The 15299-nt window shown below is 37.4% G+C and overlaps 1 protein-coding gene across 5 annotated transcripts in view; it reads right to left on the reverse strand.

Annotated features, from left to right (window-relative positions):
• The window catches only part of DNAH7 (dynein axonemal heavy chain 7), a 224646-nt gene that overhangs the window by 104758 nt on the left and 104589 nt on the right, over positions 1 to 15299 (reverse strand). For 4 of the 5 annotated variants that reach the window (XM_057503726.1, XM_036927891.2, XM_036927894.2 and 1 more), the window contains 4 exons: positions 15037 to 15261; positions 6526 to 6723; positions 4422 to 4577; positions 1812 to 1980 (listed from right to left, as the gene is read on the reverse strand). In XM_057503726.1, coding sequence (XP_057359709.1) covers positions 1812 to 1980; positions 4422 to 4577; positions 6526 to 6723; positions 15037 to 15261 — 748 coding nt within the window. The remainder of the gene's footprint in view (positions 1 to 1811; positions 1981 to 4421; positions 4578 to 6525; positions 6724 to 15036; positions 15262 to 15299) is intronic. The other variant, XM_036927893.2, reaches the window with a different exon arrangement.

Raw genomic sequence — 15299 nt, forward strand, 5'->3', positions numbered from 1 at the left:
TCAGCATAATCTTGGCATATGGCCTAATTTTCCCCCACATCTTGAAATGAATTTCCCTAAGACTAGTCTATTTGGTTTATGTGGCCACTTCACTGGCTGCTCGCATTTTTCAAAATTTGGGGATTAACTCACGTTAATAAAATAATGATCACATTTTCAAATATTAAGTGTTGAATCTGAATTGGAAGGTAACACATCATTTTACAAAATTGATATTATAATTTAAAAATATATAGACAAATTTCATTTGCTTTACAAAGGTGTTTTATCATGAAATCTTTTGTAAAGAAGTGATTTTAAAAGTGCAAATATCTCTAATATTTGCATAAAAATATATAGGTTCACTTATTAAACATTTTATTGGGATATGGTTGATATATAAAATTTCATTGTTTTCAAATGTTCCACAGATATGATAATTATATACATTACTAAATGCTCACCCTAGTGTACAGTTACCATACCAAGATATTACAATATTATTGGTAATATTTTCTATGTTGTACTTCCATTCCTCTAACAAATTTATTATATAATTTGAAGTTTGTACCTTTTTGTTCCCTTCACCTATCTCACCACCCCACCACCCAAAACCTTCCCTGTGATTACCATTAGTCTGTTTTCAATATTTATGGACCTTTTTCATTTTTGTTTGTTTTGCTTTAGATTCCACATATAAGTGAAATCCATGTTTTATGTTTGTTTAAAACTAGGTAAATCTGTATTTTGTTTTTATCACTGAATTATACAGTGCTGATTCTGAAAATATGACTAATGTGTGAAAGCATGAAACTAGTAGTCTATAGATCAAAACAGCTATGTATAGCTATGTAGTTAGAAACATATAATGAACACTGATATACCTGGGCAAGTTTAATGAGATGGTGAGAGGGTTGCAGAAGGAAAGGTGAGAGATCCTATCTCTCAGTTCTGTCTTCAAACATTCCTCCCAGTACTTTTAGAAATGGGGTCCAAGAGGAAAAGATACCCCAGGGATTCAGCCTACTCCTCTGCCCACTCTCTGAGGAGGCAGGGAAAAGTGGGCATAGAACACAAATGACTGGCTTGTGTGGTGGGGTAGAGGCAAAGTAGAACTGAAGTGGCCCAGGACGTGTGCTGAGAGCAATTACTGACTCAGTGTGAACTCTGCCTTAAGGGTCAGATAAGGTCAAGGGGTTAAGCAAATATTGGATGGAGTCCCTGAAGAAATCTTCTATCAAGAAAAAAAAAAAAATTTGAATAGCAGGAAGAAAAGCTGTAGTTGAATCAAGCCATTTTGGATATACCCCAGTATAAAGAATTTCTCCTGCAAATAGATTCCTTTGAGTTTATAAATTCCTCTTGGAAAATGTAAAGGCTCTTTAAGAGTTAGTTCTTTTGGCCATTTCCTACTTAATTTCCTCTAAACAGCCAGTCTAAATCGAGACTCACTAGACTGGGACTTCACTGGAGTGGAGAAAAGATCATCTCTGATGCAGGGACATTCCATATAGTGGAAACATTAAGGAATGAAACAGAGGGAAATGACCTGAGGCATTCTCAGAATGCAAGGACTGGAAATAGGAAACAAAGGCCTAGGAGGTGGGAGAAAAAGGACTTGGGAGAGTTGGTAGGAAAATGGCCCCAAACAAGGGAACCCACTTTACAGTTTCAACGACTGTGGCTCACTCCCTTAGGTCACAATTTACATGCAGAGAAAACATACACAAAGCATGGTAACAAAACTCAGTTGAATTTCTTTCTTTCTCTAGCTTTTTAGATAAAGGCAGAGTGATTTTCAATTTTAGTAATCACAAACTCAGAAGATGTACCTGGAGGTCCCATTGCACACATGATTTGAATGTCCACTAGTTTAATCATAGAACAATCTTTCAGGTCATACCAATTCCAGTGATCTAGCCACTGTCTAAGTAACTCGATGGGGGGCTGAGCCCCATATACCTCTCGAGCAGGCATATTGACATCATCTACAAAGACAACCTGAAAATAAAGGGAAAAGAGGTATTAGAAAATACTAACACCTTAATATAGTGTTCTATTGTGAAAACAATGTTGAGGCAAAGAGATCATTTTGTAGAGAAGTGATGATCTCTTCAAATCAAGAATGATGTCCCCTAACATCCACGCTTCTGTGGATTGGGGAGACAGTCTCGTTACTAAATGTTTTAGGTTAAGAGTCTAGGACTTATTCATCTTCTCATACACTTTGTTTCTCAATATACTTTCTCTTTTTTCCATTGTACAACTTCAATACATTAAAATAAATGAGAAAAGTGTGCGGATTTACAGTGATGATAACCTCTGAGTGGTGAGTGTGAGGTTCAGAAAGGTGTCCTTGGCAGAGGAACATAGATAAATCAATTGATAGCTGGGTTGTTTAAAGGCAGGGAAGAGCAAGCAGCAATGGTTCTGATGAGCAAAAATGTTAATGAGAGAATTAGGAAGGTAGATAATCTCCCAGATGAATATTCCACTTTTAATTCAAAGGGCAACTGCTTGCTTTTAATGTCAAGTTGTCTAAGGTACATACTAATATGAACACACTTTCAGGAAAACTTCTTAATACAAATTTATGATGGTAAAAACTGTACAAAAAGATATCAAACTAAAGCAATCTACAGATTCAATGTAATTCCTACCAAAATATTAACAGCATTCTTCAACAAACTGGAACAAATAGTTCTAAAATTCATATGGAACCACAAAAGACCCCAAATAGCCAAACCATACTGAGAAGGAAGAATAAAGTAGGGGGATCTCGCTTCCCAACTTCAAGCTCTACTACAGAGCCACAGTAATCAAGACAATTTGGTACTGGCACAAGAACAGACCCATAGACCAGTGGAACAGAATAGAGAGTCCAGATATTAACCCAAACATATGAGGTCAATTAATATATGATAAAGGAGCCATGGACATATAATGGGGAAATGACAGTCTCTTCAACAGATGGTGCTGGCAAAACTGAACAGGTACATGTAAGAGAATGAAACTGGATCATTGTCTAACCCCATACACAAAAGTAAATTCAAAATGGATCAAAGACCTGAATGTAAGCCATGAAACCATAAAACTCTTAGAAAAAAACACAGGCAAAAATCTCTTGTACATAAACATGAGCAACTTCTTCATGAACATGTCTCCCCAGGCAAGGGAAACAAAAGCAAAAATGGACAAGTGGGACTTATCAAACTGAAAAGCTTCTGTACAGCAAAGGACACCATCAGCAGAACAAAAAGGCATCCTACAGTATGGGACAATATATTCATAAATGACAGATCCGATAAAAGGTTGACATTCAAAATATATAAAGAGCTCATGCACCTCAACAAACAAAAAGCAAATAATCCAATTAAAAAATGGGCAGAGGAGCTGAAAAGACAGTTCTGTAAAGAAGAAATTCAGGTGGCCAACAGACACATGAAAAGATGCTCCACATCGCTAATCATCAGAGAAATGCAAATTTAAACCACAATGAGATATCACCTCACACCAGTTAGGATGGCCACCATCCAAAAGACAAATAACAACAAATGTTGGCAAGGTTGTGGAAAAAGGGGAACCCTCCTACACTGCTGGTGGGAATGTAAATTAGTTCAACCATTGTGGAAAACAGTATGGAGGTTTCTCAAAAAGCTCAAAATAGAAATACCATTCGACCTAGGAATTCCACTCCTAGGAATTTACCCTAAGAATGTAGCACTCCAGTTTGAAAAAGACAGATGCACCCCTATGTTTATCGCAGCACTATTTACAATAGCTAAGAAATGGAAGCAACCTAAGTGTCCATCAGTAGATGAATGGATAAAGAAGATGTGGTACATAAACACAATGGAATATTATTCAGCCATAAGAAGAAAACAAATCCTACCATTTGCAACAACATGGATGGAGCTAGAGGATATTATGCTCAGTGAAATAAGCCAGGTGGAAAAAGACAAGTATCAAATGATTTGACTCATCTGTGGAGTATAAGAACAAAGAAAAAAACTGAAGGAACAAAACAGCAGCAGACTCACAGAACCCAAGAATGGACTAACAGTTAACAAAGGGAAAGGTACTAGGGAGGATGTGTGGGAAGGGAGGGATAAGGGTTAAATTAAAAAGGGGCATTACTATTAGCAGACATAATGTAGTGGGGGCACGGGGAGGGCTGTATAACACAGGGAAGACAAGTAGTGATTCTATAGCATCTTACTACGCTGATGGACAGTGACTGAAATGGGGTATGTCGGGGGAACTTGGTGATGGGGGGAGTCTAGTAAACATAATGTCCCTCATGTAACTGTAGATTAATGATACCAAAATTAAAAAATAAAAATAAGATATCAAGCTCCAATATTCCTGACTTCCTTGTTCTAATTGTAGCAGTGCACATGAACAGGACCAGTGCCACATGTACAGGAACAGAGAACAATTACCATTCTCTTGCCCAAAGGAGGACCAAAAACTCCTTTTCTTCTTTTGTCCAACTTTGATATGATAATATTCTGAGTTTGAGCTGCTGTAGTTTGTGCTGAGAAGTTGATTAGCAGAGGCTTGTAAATTTCCTTATTGAGTTGACTTAAAAGAAAATTCTGATAACATAAATTAAAAAATGAGATATTGTTGGAATTATGTTTTGACATTTCAAAATAAATACTAAGCATCATAGCTGACAACACTCACATTTACCTTAGAGTGCCATAACAATGCAAATAGCTATAACAATTACTACATCAGTGAAGTGTCTCTATTTGGGCAGGCCCTGTGATCTCCAAAACCACCACACAGAGTATACATTCCTTCTTAACACAGGTCATTGGGTCTGGGAAGCTGAGAAAGTTGCTTAAGGTCCCAGGGATGGGGCAAGAGTTTCAGATTGCCATTTGCCTCTCCAGATCAATATTCTTTTTAATATGGCTTATTATCTTTCCACTTAAATACCAAGTTATCTGACTTTTAGTTGGGAAGCTTAAATAATATAATTGCATTTTTAAAATGGAATTTGCCAGAAACCAGATACAATTAAACATCTTAATCAAGATGGTGTGTTCAACAAATCATTTTGTAGAATGAAGAAATAGGAAAATATTAATAACATATTAAGTAGAAAAAAGCAGATGATAAAATAAAATACAAAATATGTGCCAAATTTTGTGAAAAGTAATGTTTTTTTTGCCTGGATAGTTTATTACCTGGGCTGAATTTGACAAATGACAAAAGACTTTATTTTTTCTCTAACTACTGCCCTTAAACCATGTCAAATCTCCATTCTGACTCTTGATGGTATCTTGGATAAATCCCTTAGCTTTCTTCTCTTTTTTAAAAAATCCAGGCCAAATCAACACCTTCGCATAAAATCTCAGTGTATACTTCCCCCCTCCTGCTCTTGGGCCATTCGTGATACAGACAGCATTTAGGTGTGATAAATGATAAAGGTGTCATTTCAATCTGTTGTGGGAGATGTAGTAACTCAGTGATACTAGGGCAATTACTTAACTATACACCCAAATGACTAAAGGACTAAATTAAAATATAAAACCAATAAAGAACTAGAAATAGGCAATGTCATATGAATTGACTGGGAACCTGCCATGGGGGACGGAGCATGGACGGCTCCTTGGCTCTCTTCTACCTGCTTCCCCACCTCCCTCCTGTCCGGTGGTTGGGTAGGGCCGAGCTAGGGGAAGAGGCAAAGGCCCTACTTTCTGGGCACCAGGGTGGTGTTCTCTGGGCCAGTACTGCATTGCCTGCTGTCCTGGCCAGCTTCCAAATGCCTGCTCTCCAAGAGGAGCAGATATACACGTCCCTTAGGTGCTCCAAAGAGACACTGTGCCATACAGTCCCCTACAGAAGGGCACTAATGGGCCTACCTCAGTCCTCACCCACACAGGAGTCCCAGGAGAGCTCAAGGCCACTTATCCTCCACATTGTCCATTTGGCCCTGGGGAAGCTTACACATTTTTTGCCTTGCCAAAGGCTGGGGGTGCTACTTACTATTAGTTTCAGCCAGCTTTCTGCCTTTAGAAATCTGAAACTAGATGCAAGAATCGGTCCTTGATCAACATGGCCCCCTAAACTCAAGGGAACACAGGCTGTGTAAAGTTCCTGAGATTTGGGGCATTATCTGTCACAGCAGTTAACAATTTCCTAACTAACATACAGTGCGTATATTCCAGAAATTGTTAAAGAAAATCAGTTTTATTAATACATAATAGTCATTCAGTATTAAATATTTTAGAAAATTAAATATCAAGAGTAATTACCTAAAACACTCTTTTCAAGAGAAATTCTTCATTCTGAACAAGCTATTTCTATTAAAATACCTTTAAAAAATGGGACAATGATTTAGTGATATAAAATGGCATATCTATAATAAATTTTCTAAAATAAATAGGTAATTATTCAAAAATTTACTATGGCTCTAAAATCAAAATACTCGAGTATTTAAAGAATATTAGGTCTCCTATTTCAGGTAGTTCAAAACATAACATTCTTAGGAATATAATTCACATTTAATATGTAGATTTCTATAATACTTACAATAATATAAACACTTTTTCCAGTTCCTGTTGGTCCTACAAATACTGAAGGCTTTTGATGGGTGGTCAACAATTCCATTAGTGCAGAATATCGAATCGTGTCCAGAGTTGGTACAATGATTTCATTAAACATCACATCCTTAGGAATTGGAGGAGCATCTGCCAATTTCTTTATCCATGGTTCCCATTTACCTATTCCCTATTTATAATAAACAGCCAAATTTGAATGTTATGTTATAAAATACTTTTAAAAGCTCCTTTGTCCTGTGCTATTGTAGAAAATGTCAAAGATCAAGACCAAAATACTCTGATATTTATACCTTTATTTTTATTCTTTAAAATACTTCCCCCTGAGTTTGAAAGTTAAAATTTCATGTTAAAATAAGGAGAAACTAGGCTTTCACATGAATAAAAATGAAACGTCAATGCTGTAATATTTTTTATCCCAGGGAACCACTGATGCTGTCAACTTAAAGATCAGTTATTTTGGTCAAATGTTAGATTCTTTAATGGCATTGAGAAAATTGGATTAATTAATGTGTTTAAGAATAAGGAATTTTATTCAATAAATATTAACCAGTATAGAAATTTTTTCTACCTAGAACATGAGCTGCATATTGCCTAACTTTTTTAAAATTCATTTTATTATCATTAATCTACAATTACATGAAGAACATTATGGTTACTAGACTCCCCCCTTCACCAAGTCCCCCTCCAGAAAACCCATTATAATCACTGTCCATCAGTGTAGTAAGATGCTGTAGACTCACTACTTGTCTTCTCTGTGTTGCACATCCCTCCCTATGCCCCTCTCCCCACATTATACATGCTAATCGTAATGCCCCCTTTCTTTTTCCCTGCCCTTATCCCTCCCTTCCTACCCCTCCTGCCCAGTCCCTTTCTCTTTGGTAACTGCTAGTCCATTCTTGGGTTCTGTGATTCTGCTGCTGTTTTGTTCCTTCAGTTTTTCTTTGTTCTTATACTCCACTTATGAGTGAAATCATTTGGTTATTGTCTTTCTCCGCTTGGCTTATTTCACTGAGCATAATACCCTCTAGCTCCATCCATGTTGTTGCAAATGGTAGGATTTGTTTTCTTCTTACAGCTGAATAATATTCCATTGTGTATATGTACCACATCTTCTTTATCCATTCATCTACTAATGGACACTTAGGTTGCTTCCATTTCTTAGCTATTGTAAATAGTGCTGTGATAAATATACGGGTGCATCTATCTTTTTCAAACTGGAGTGCTGCATTCTTAGGGTAAATTCCTAGAAGTGGAATTCCTGGGTCAAATGGTAAGTCTATTTTGAGCATTTTGAGGAACCTCCATACTGCTTTCCGCAATGGTTGAACTAATTTACATCTCCACCAGCAGTGTAGGAGGGTTCCGCTTTCTCCATAACATGGCCAACATTTGTTGTTGATTGTCTTTTCGATGATGGCGATCCTTACTGGTGTGAGGTGATATCTCATTGTGGTTTAAATTTGCATTTTTCTGATGAAAAGTGCTGTGTAGCATCTTTTCATGTGTCTGTTGGCCACCTGAATTTCTTCTTTACAGAACTGTCTTTTCAGCTCCTCTGCCCATTTTTTAATTGGATTATTTGCTTTTTGTTTGTTGAGGTGCATGAGCTCTTTATATATTTTGAATGTCAACCTTTTATCGGATCTGTCATTTATGAATATATTGTCCCATACTGTAGGATGCCTTTTTGTTCTGCTGATGGTGTCCTTTGCTGTACAGAAGCTTTTCAGTTTGATAAGTCCCACTTGTCCATTTTTGCTTTTGTTTCCCTTGCCTGGGGAGACATGTTCATGAAGAAGTTGCTCATGTTTATGTACAAGAGATTTTTGCCTGTGTTTTTTTCTAAGAGTTTTATGGTTTCATGGCTTACATTCAGGTCTTTGATCCATTTTGAATTTACTTTTGTGTATGGGGTTAGACAATGATCCAGTTTCATTCTCTTACATGTACCTGTTCAGTTTTGCCAGCACCATCTGTTGAAGAGACTGTCATTTCCCCATTGTATGTCCAAGGCTCCTTTATCGAATATTAATTGACCATATATGTTTGGGTTAATGTCTGGAATCTCTAATCTGTTCCACTGGTCTGTGGCTCTGTTCTTGTGCTAGTACCAAATTGTCTTGATTACTATGGCTTTGTAGTAGAGTGTGAAGTTGGGGAGTGAGATTCCCCCCCCCCCCCCACTTTATTCTTCTTTCTCAGGATTGCTTTGGCTATTCAGGGTCTTTGGTGTTTCCATATGAATTTTTGAACCATTTGTTGCAGTTCATTGAAGAATGTTGTTGGTAATCTGATAGGGATCGCATCAAATCTGTATATTGCTTTGGGCAGGATGGCCGTTTTGATGATATTAATTCTTCCTAGTCAAGAGCATGGGATGAGTTTCCATTTGTTAGTGACTTCTTTAATTTCTCTTAAGAGTGTCTTGTAGTTTTCAGGGTATAGGTCTTTCACTTCTTTGGTTAGGTTTATTACTAGGTATTTTATTCTTTTTGATGAAATTGTGAATGGAATTGTTTTCCTGATTTTTCTTTTTATTGGTTCATTGTTAGTGTATAGGAAAGCCGCAGATTTCTGTGTGTTAATTTTGTATACTGCAACTTTGCTGTATTCCAATATCAGTTCTAGTGGTTTTGGAGTGGAGTCTTTAGGGTTTTTTGTGTACAATATCATGTCATCTGCAAATAGTGACAGTTTAACTTCTTCTTTACCAATCTGGATTCCTTGTATTTCTTTGTTTTGTCTAATTGCCATGGCTAGGACCTCCAGTACTACGTTAAATAACAGTGGGGAGAGTGGGCATCCCTGTCTTGTTCCCGATCTCAGAGAAAAAGCTTTCAGCTTCTCGCTGTTCAGTATAATGTTGGCTGTGGGTTTGTCATATATGGCCTTTATTATGTTGAGGTACTTGTCCTCTATACCCATTTTGCTGAGAGTTTTATCATGAATGGATGTTGAATTTTGTCGAATGCTTTTTCAGCATCTATGGAGATGATCATGTGGTTTTCATCTTTCTTTTTGTTTATGTGGTGGATGATGTTGACGGATTTTCGAATGTTGTACCATCCTTGCATCCCTGGGATGAAACCCACTTGGTCGTGGTATATGATCCTTTTCATATATTTTTGAATTCGTTTTACTAATATTTTATTGAGTATTTTTGCATCTACGTTCATCAGGGATATTGGTCTGTAATTTTCTTTTTTGGTGGGGTCTTGGCCTGGTTTTGGTATTAGGATGATGTTGGCTTCATAGAATGAGTTTGGGAGTATTCCCTCCTCTTCTATGTTTTTGGAAAACTTTAAGGAGAATGGGTATTATATCTTCTCTGTATGTCTGATGAAATTACGAGGTAAATCCTTCTGACCCGGGTTTTTTTTTCCTTGGGTAGTTTTTTGATTACCACTTCAATTTCTTTGCTGGTAATTGGTTTGTTTAGATTTTGTGTATCTTCCTTGGTCAGTCTTGGAAGGTTGTATTTTTCTAGGAAGTTCTCCATTTCTTCTAGGTTTTCCAGCTTCTAAACATATAGGTTTTCATAGTAGTCTCTAATAATTCTTTGTATTTCTGTTGGGTCTGTCGTGATGTTCCCTTTCTCATTTCTGATTCTGTTGTGTGTTGATTCTCTTTTTCTCTTAATAAGTCTGGCTAGTGGCTTATCTATTTTGTTTATTTTCTCAAAGAACCAGCTCTTGGTTTCATCGATTTTTTCTACTATTTTATTCTTCTCAATTTTGTTTATTTCTTTTCTGATCTTTATTATGTCCGTCCTTCTGCTGACTTTAGGCCTCATTTGTTCTTCTTTTTCCAATTTCGATAATTGTGATGTTAGACTATTCATTTGGGTTTGTTCTTCTTCTTTAAATATGTCTGGATTGCTATATACTTTCCTCTTAATAGTGCTTTCGCTGCGTCCCACAGAAGTTGAGGCTTTGTATTGTTGTTGTCATTTATTTCCATATATTGCTGGATCTCCATTTTAATTTGGTCATTGATCCATTAACTATTTAGGAGCGTGTTGTTAAGCCTCCATGTGTTTGTGAGCCTTTTTGCTTTCTTTGTACAATTTATTTCTAGTTTTATACCTTTGTGGTCTGAAAAGTTGGTTGGTAGGATTTCAATCTTTTGGAATTTACTGAGGATCTTTTTGTGGCCTAGTATGTGGTCTATTTTGGAGAATGTTCCATGTGCACTTGAGAAGAATGTGTATCCTGTTGCTTTTGGGTATAGCGTCCCATAGATGTCTATTAGGTCCATCTGTTCTTGTGTGTTTTTCAGTGCCTCTGTGTCCTTACTTATTTTCTATCTGGTGTATCTGTCCTTTGGTGTGAATGGTGTGTTGAGGTCTCCTAAAATGGATGCATTGCATTCTATTTCCTCCTTTAGTTCTGTTAGTATTTGTTTCACATATGCTGGTGCTCTTGTGTTGGGTGCATATATATTTATAATGGTTATATCCTCTTGTTGGACTGAGTCCTTTATCATTATGTAATGTCCTTCTTTATCTGTTACTTTCTTTGTTCTGAAGTCTATTTTGTCTGATACTAGTACTGCAACACCTGCTTTTTTCTCCCTATTGTTTACATGAAAAATATTTTTCCATCCCTTGACTTTTAGTCTGTGCATGTCTTTGGGTTTGAGCTGAGTCTTTTTTAAGCAGCATATAGATGGGTCTTGTTTTTTTATCCATTCAGTGACTCTGTCTTTTGATTGGTGCATTCAGTCCATTTACATTTAGGGTGATTATCAATAGGTATGTACTTATTGCCATTTCAGGCTTTGGATTCGTGGTTACCAAAGGTTCCAGGTTACTTCCCTTACTATCTAAGAGTCTAACTTAACTCACTTAGTACGCTGTTACAAACACAATCTAAAGGTTCTTTTCTATTTCTCCTCCTTTTTCTTCCTACTTCATTCTTTATATATTAGGTATCAAATTCTGTACTTTTTGTCTATCTCTTGATTGACTTTGGGGATAGTTAATTTAATTTTGCATTTGCTTCATAATTAGCTGTTCTACTTTCTTTACTGCGGTTTTATTACCTCTGGTGACAGCTATTCAACCCTAGGAACACTTCCATCTACAGCAGTCCCTCCAAAATAGACTGTAGAGATGGTTTTGGGAGGTAAATTCTCTCAGCTTTTGCTTATCTGGAAATTGTTTAATCCCTCCTTCAAATTTAAATGATAAACTTTCCGGATAAAGTAATCTTGGTTCCAGGCCCGTCTGCTTCATGGCATTAAATACATCATGCCACTCCCTTCTGGCCTGTAAGGTTTCTGCCTAGAAGTCTGACGTTAGTCTGCTGGGCTTTCGTTTGTATGTGATTGTATTTCTGTCTCTGGCTGCTTTTAACAGGCTGTCCTTATCCTTGATCTTTCCCATTTTAATTACTATGTGTCTTGGTGTTGCCTTCTTTGGGTCCCTTGTGTTGGGAGATCTGTGAATCTCCATGGCCTGAGAGACTATCTCCTTTCCCAGATTGGGGAAGTTTTCAGCAACTACCTCTTTAAAGACACTTTCTATCCCTTTCTCTCTCTCTTCTTCTTCTGGTATCCCTATAATGCGAATATTATTCTGCTTAGATTGGTCACACATTTCTCTCAATAATCTTTCATTCTTAGAGATCCTTTTTACTCTCTGTGCATCAGCTTCTCTGTATTCCTCTTCTCTAGTTTCTATTTCATTTATTGTCTCCTCCACCCTATCCAACCTGCTTTTAATACCCTCCATCGTGCTCTTCAATGATTGAATCTCTGACCTGAATTCATTCCTGAGTTCTTGTATTCCTTTCCGTACCTCCATTAGAATGTTGGTTTTTATTTTGAACTCCCTTTCAGGAAGAGTCACAAGGTCCACATCGTTTAAATCTTTCTCGGGAGTTGTATTAATAATTTTACTCTGAACAAGGTTCCTTTAGGGTTTCATGTTTGTATATGGCGCCCTCTAGTGTCCAGAAGCTCTATTCTGGAGCTGCTGAGCCCCTGTAGCAATGTCGGGGGTCGCAGGGGAGTGGTACTGGTGCTGGGGGCAGGAAAGAACTGTTCCCTGCCTCCCAGCTGCTGAGCCTGTCTCCACTGCCTGAGCCAGTGGGCCAAGCACACAGGTATAAGTTTTTGTCCCAGAGCAGCCAGATATGGATCCCTGCTTTCCACAAGCAGCCGGACTCCCCATCTCCCCAGGAACTCTGCCTGTATTAACTTTCCAACTCAACAGTCATGCGAGTCTCATGAAAGCATCATGAAATGTAGGTTTGTGCTCCCAGCGCAGATCTCCAGAGCCAGGTATTCAGCAGTCCCAAGCCTTCCACTTCCTCTCTGCTCCGTTTCTCTTCCTCCCACCAATGAGCTGGGGTGAGGGAAGGGCTCAGGTCCAGCGGAGCCACAGCTCTGGTACGTTACCCCATTCGGTGAGGTCTGCTTTTCTCCAGGTGTGTGCAGTCTGACGCCATCCTCTTTCCTGTTGCTCTCAGGATTAGCTGCACCAACTATATTTTCTAATTGTATCCAGTTTTAGGAGGAAACCTCTGTCTCTCCTCTCATGCCGCCATCTTTAATCTCTCACCTGATGTGCTTAACTTTTATAATGGTATTTACTATATCAGTTTACCATTTCAAGTGAGATCTTTGTCTTTAAATTGCAGTTAAAAAAACACACAAGTAAAATTTACCTTTGCTATTTTTAAGTGTACAGTTCAGTAGTGTTATCTATGTCCCCATTATTGTGCAACAGATCTCTAGAAAAGACTTATTAATGTGAAATTATTATGATGATGAATTCTATTATACTATATTTTTGTGATTAGCCTGTAAACTAAAATTTTTATTTGCTATGATAGCATTTAAAACAGAAAATTTCAAATATATCCTGCTTAGTCTCCTTCTTTTAAAAAATACCACTGCCCTCTCTATTCTTACAGAATCAAATTCAAGCTTCTGGTCATTCAAAGCAATTCAGAATTCAGACCCATCCTTCATTCACATCCTCATGTGTTCCCAGAGCCAAGCCTCACTGATAGACCTACTGGCTTCAAACATACTCCAGTTCCCTGGGCCTTGACACATGGTACTCTTTTGGCCTTGAGTGTTACAAGGCACTCTTCTGAAGAGGTAGGAACTCACTGAGGGCAGGAAGGTGCTTTATTCATTTTTGTATCCTCTGACACTGTGTTGTTCATATAGTAGAGATTTTTTGAGGAGGCTGAATTACATCAATTTGAAATTGTATTGCAAAGAAATTTCTAGAACTTTCTAGAAATGATTAAGAAATAACACCCTTTCCGTATCTTGATAATGTTTTTTAGCATGTATTTTTTGCCACTGTATGGGGAAGGAAAAATTAAGAATCAGACAACCTGAAATGGACAGTCATTTAGAGATTGTGTGGCCCTGGGAAAATTGTAATATCCCTGAACCCAAATTCCCTCAATGATAAAATTTGTAAAATAATCCTATCTTTCCTATTTTACTGACACACTGAGAAAGAAAATAGAAGTGATTGTAGTAAAGTTTAACAAACTACAAAGTGGTCTAAAAATGCAGGATATTGTTAGTAATCTGAAGTAAAGTTTGTAAAGATACTATCTTATTGTTGGCAGGGTAAAGTATCTCTTTTGAGGTAAGCTTCCCAATACATCTCAGAAGCCATAAAAATTTAAAAATTGATACAGTAATTCCTTTCCTAGGAACTTAAATAATCAGACATATACAGAATGACTGTGTATATTCAGCAAATCAGAAAAACTAAGAAACAACAAAAACAGTTCAATGCTCAAGAGTTGGAAACTGAATACATCATGGTCCATCCAGATGGTAGAATAAAGGGGCTTTAGAAAAATATTCTTAAAGAAATATTGATGAGATACAAAGATGTGTCTTAATTAAGGGAAAAGAAGGCCATAGAACTACTCATTAGGCATATGGTGTTATCCCAACTTCACTTGAATTAAAATAGATATTCCTAAACTTTGTCCTTAATATGGTACTTACGGGAGCTGTCCCACAAAAATAAACAAGTAAACAAAACCACCCAGGTTTTATGGTTCAATCCACTTGGCAAGTGCTGAATTAACACTAACCCAGCTGCTTCCCTGCAGGACTCCTTAGTGCCTGCGATGCTAACATGCCCCACAAATTTCCTAGAGGTGTCTTTGAACACTATGTGCCTAATGTTGGACTAGATGTCATAATGTGTGATTTTATTTAATGAATACAATTGGCCCATCAGGTATTATAATTTATCTCATTTTATCAATGAGAAAAACAAGGCTCAAGGAGATTAAATAACTCATCCAAAGCTATACAGAAAGAAAATGGGTTTACCAAAACTCAAACCCAGGTATGTCTGGCTTCAGGGCACCTTTCCCTACTCCATGCATCTCTGAAAGTAAATGGTGGTGACAAGGTGGCCAGAGAGCCATCATGTGCTGTGTGTCTCAAACTGCCTGGCTGACAGTTGCAAATCTTGCTTCAGAATTCTTACCTCAGTGACAAATTGATAATCATAAATTGTTCCTTTTTCAGGAAATGGAACTGTTAATGCTTTTGAAGATGTTTGTCCATTACCACTCAGTAATTTAAACTTATTTCGAGTTAGTTCTGAAATTGGACCTTCCATTAGTTCTCGAAGAATCTCATTAAATTTCAACCGGTCATCATCTTTACAGGAAGCACCAACGGACCAGATTAATGAAAACAGAAAAATGCCCTGCATTGGGGAGATGAGAAGATGGACTGCATTAAAGA

The sequence above is a fragment of the Manis pentadactyla genome, chromosome 6 (assembly GCF_030020395.1).
Source record: "Manis pentadactyla isolate mManPen7 chromosome 6, mManPen7.hap1, whole genome shotgun sequence".
Classification (NCBI taxonomy): Eukaryota; Metazoa; Chordata; class Mammalia; order Pholidota; family Manidae; genus Manis; species Manis pentadactyla.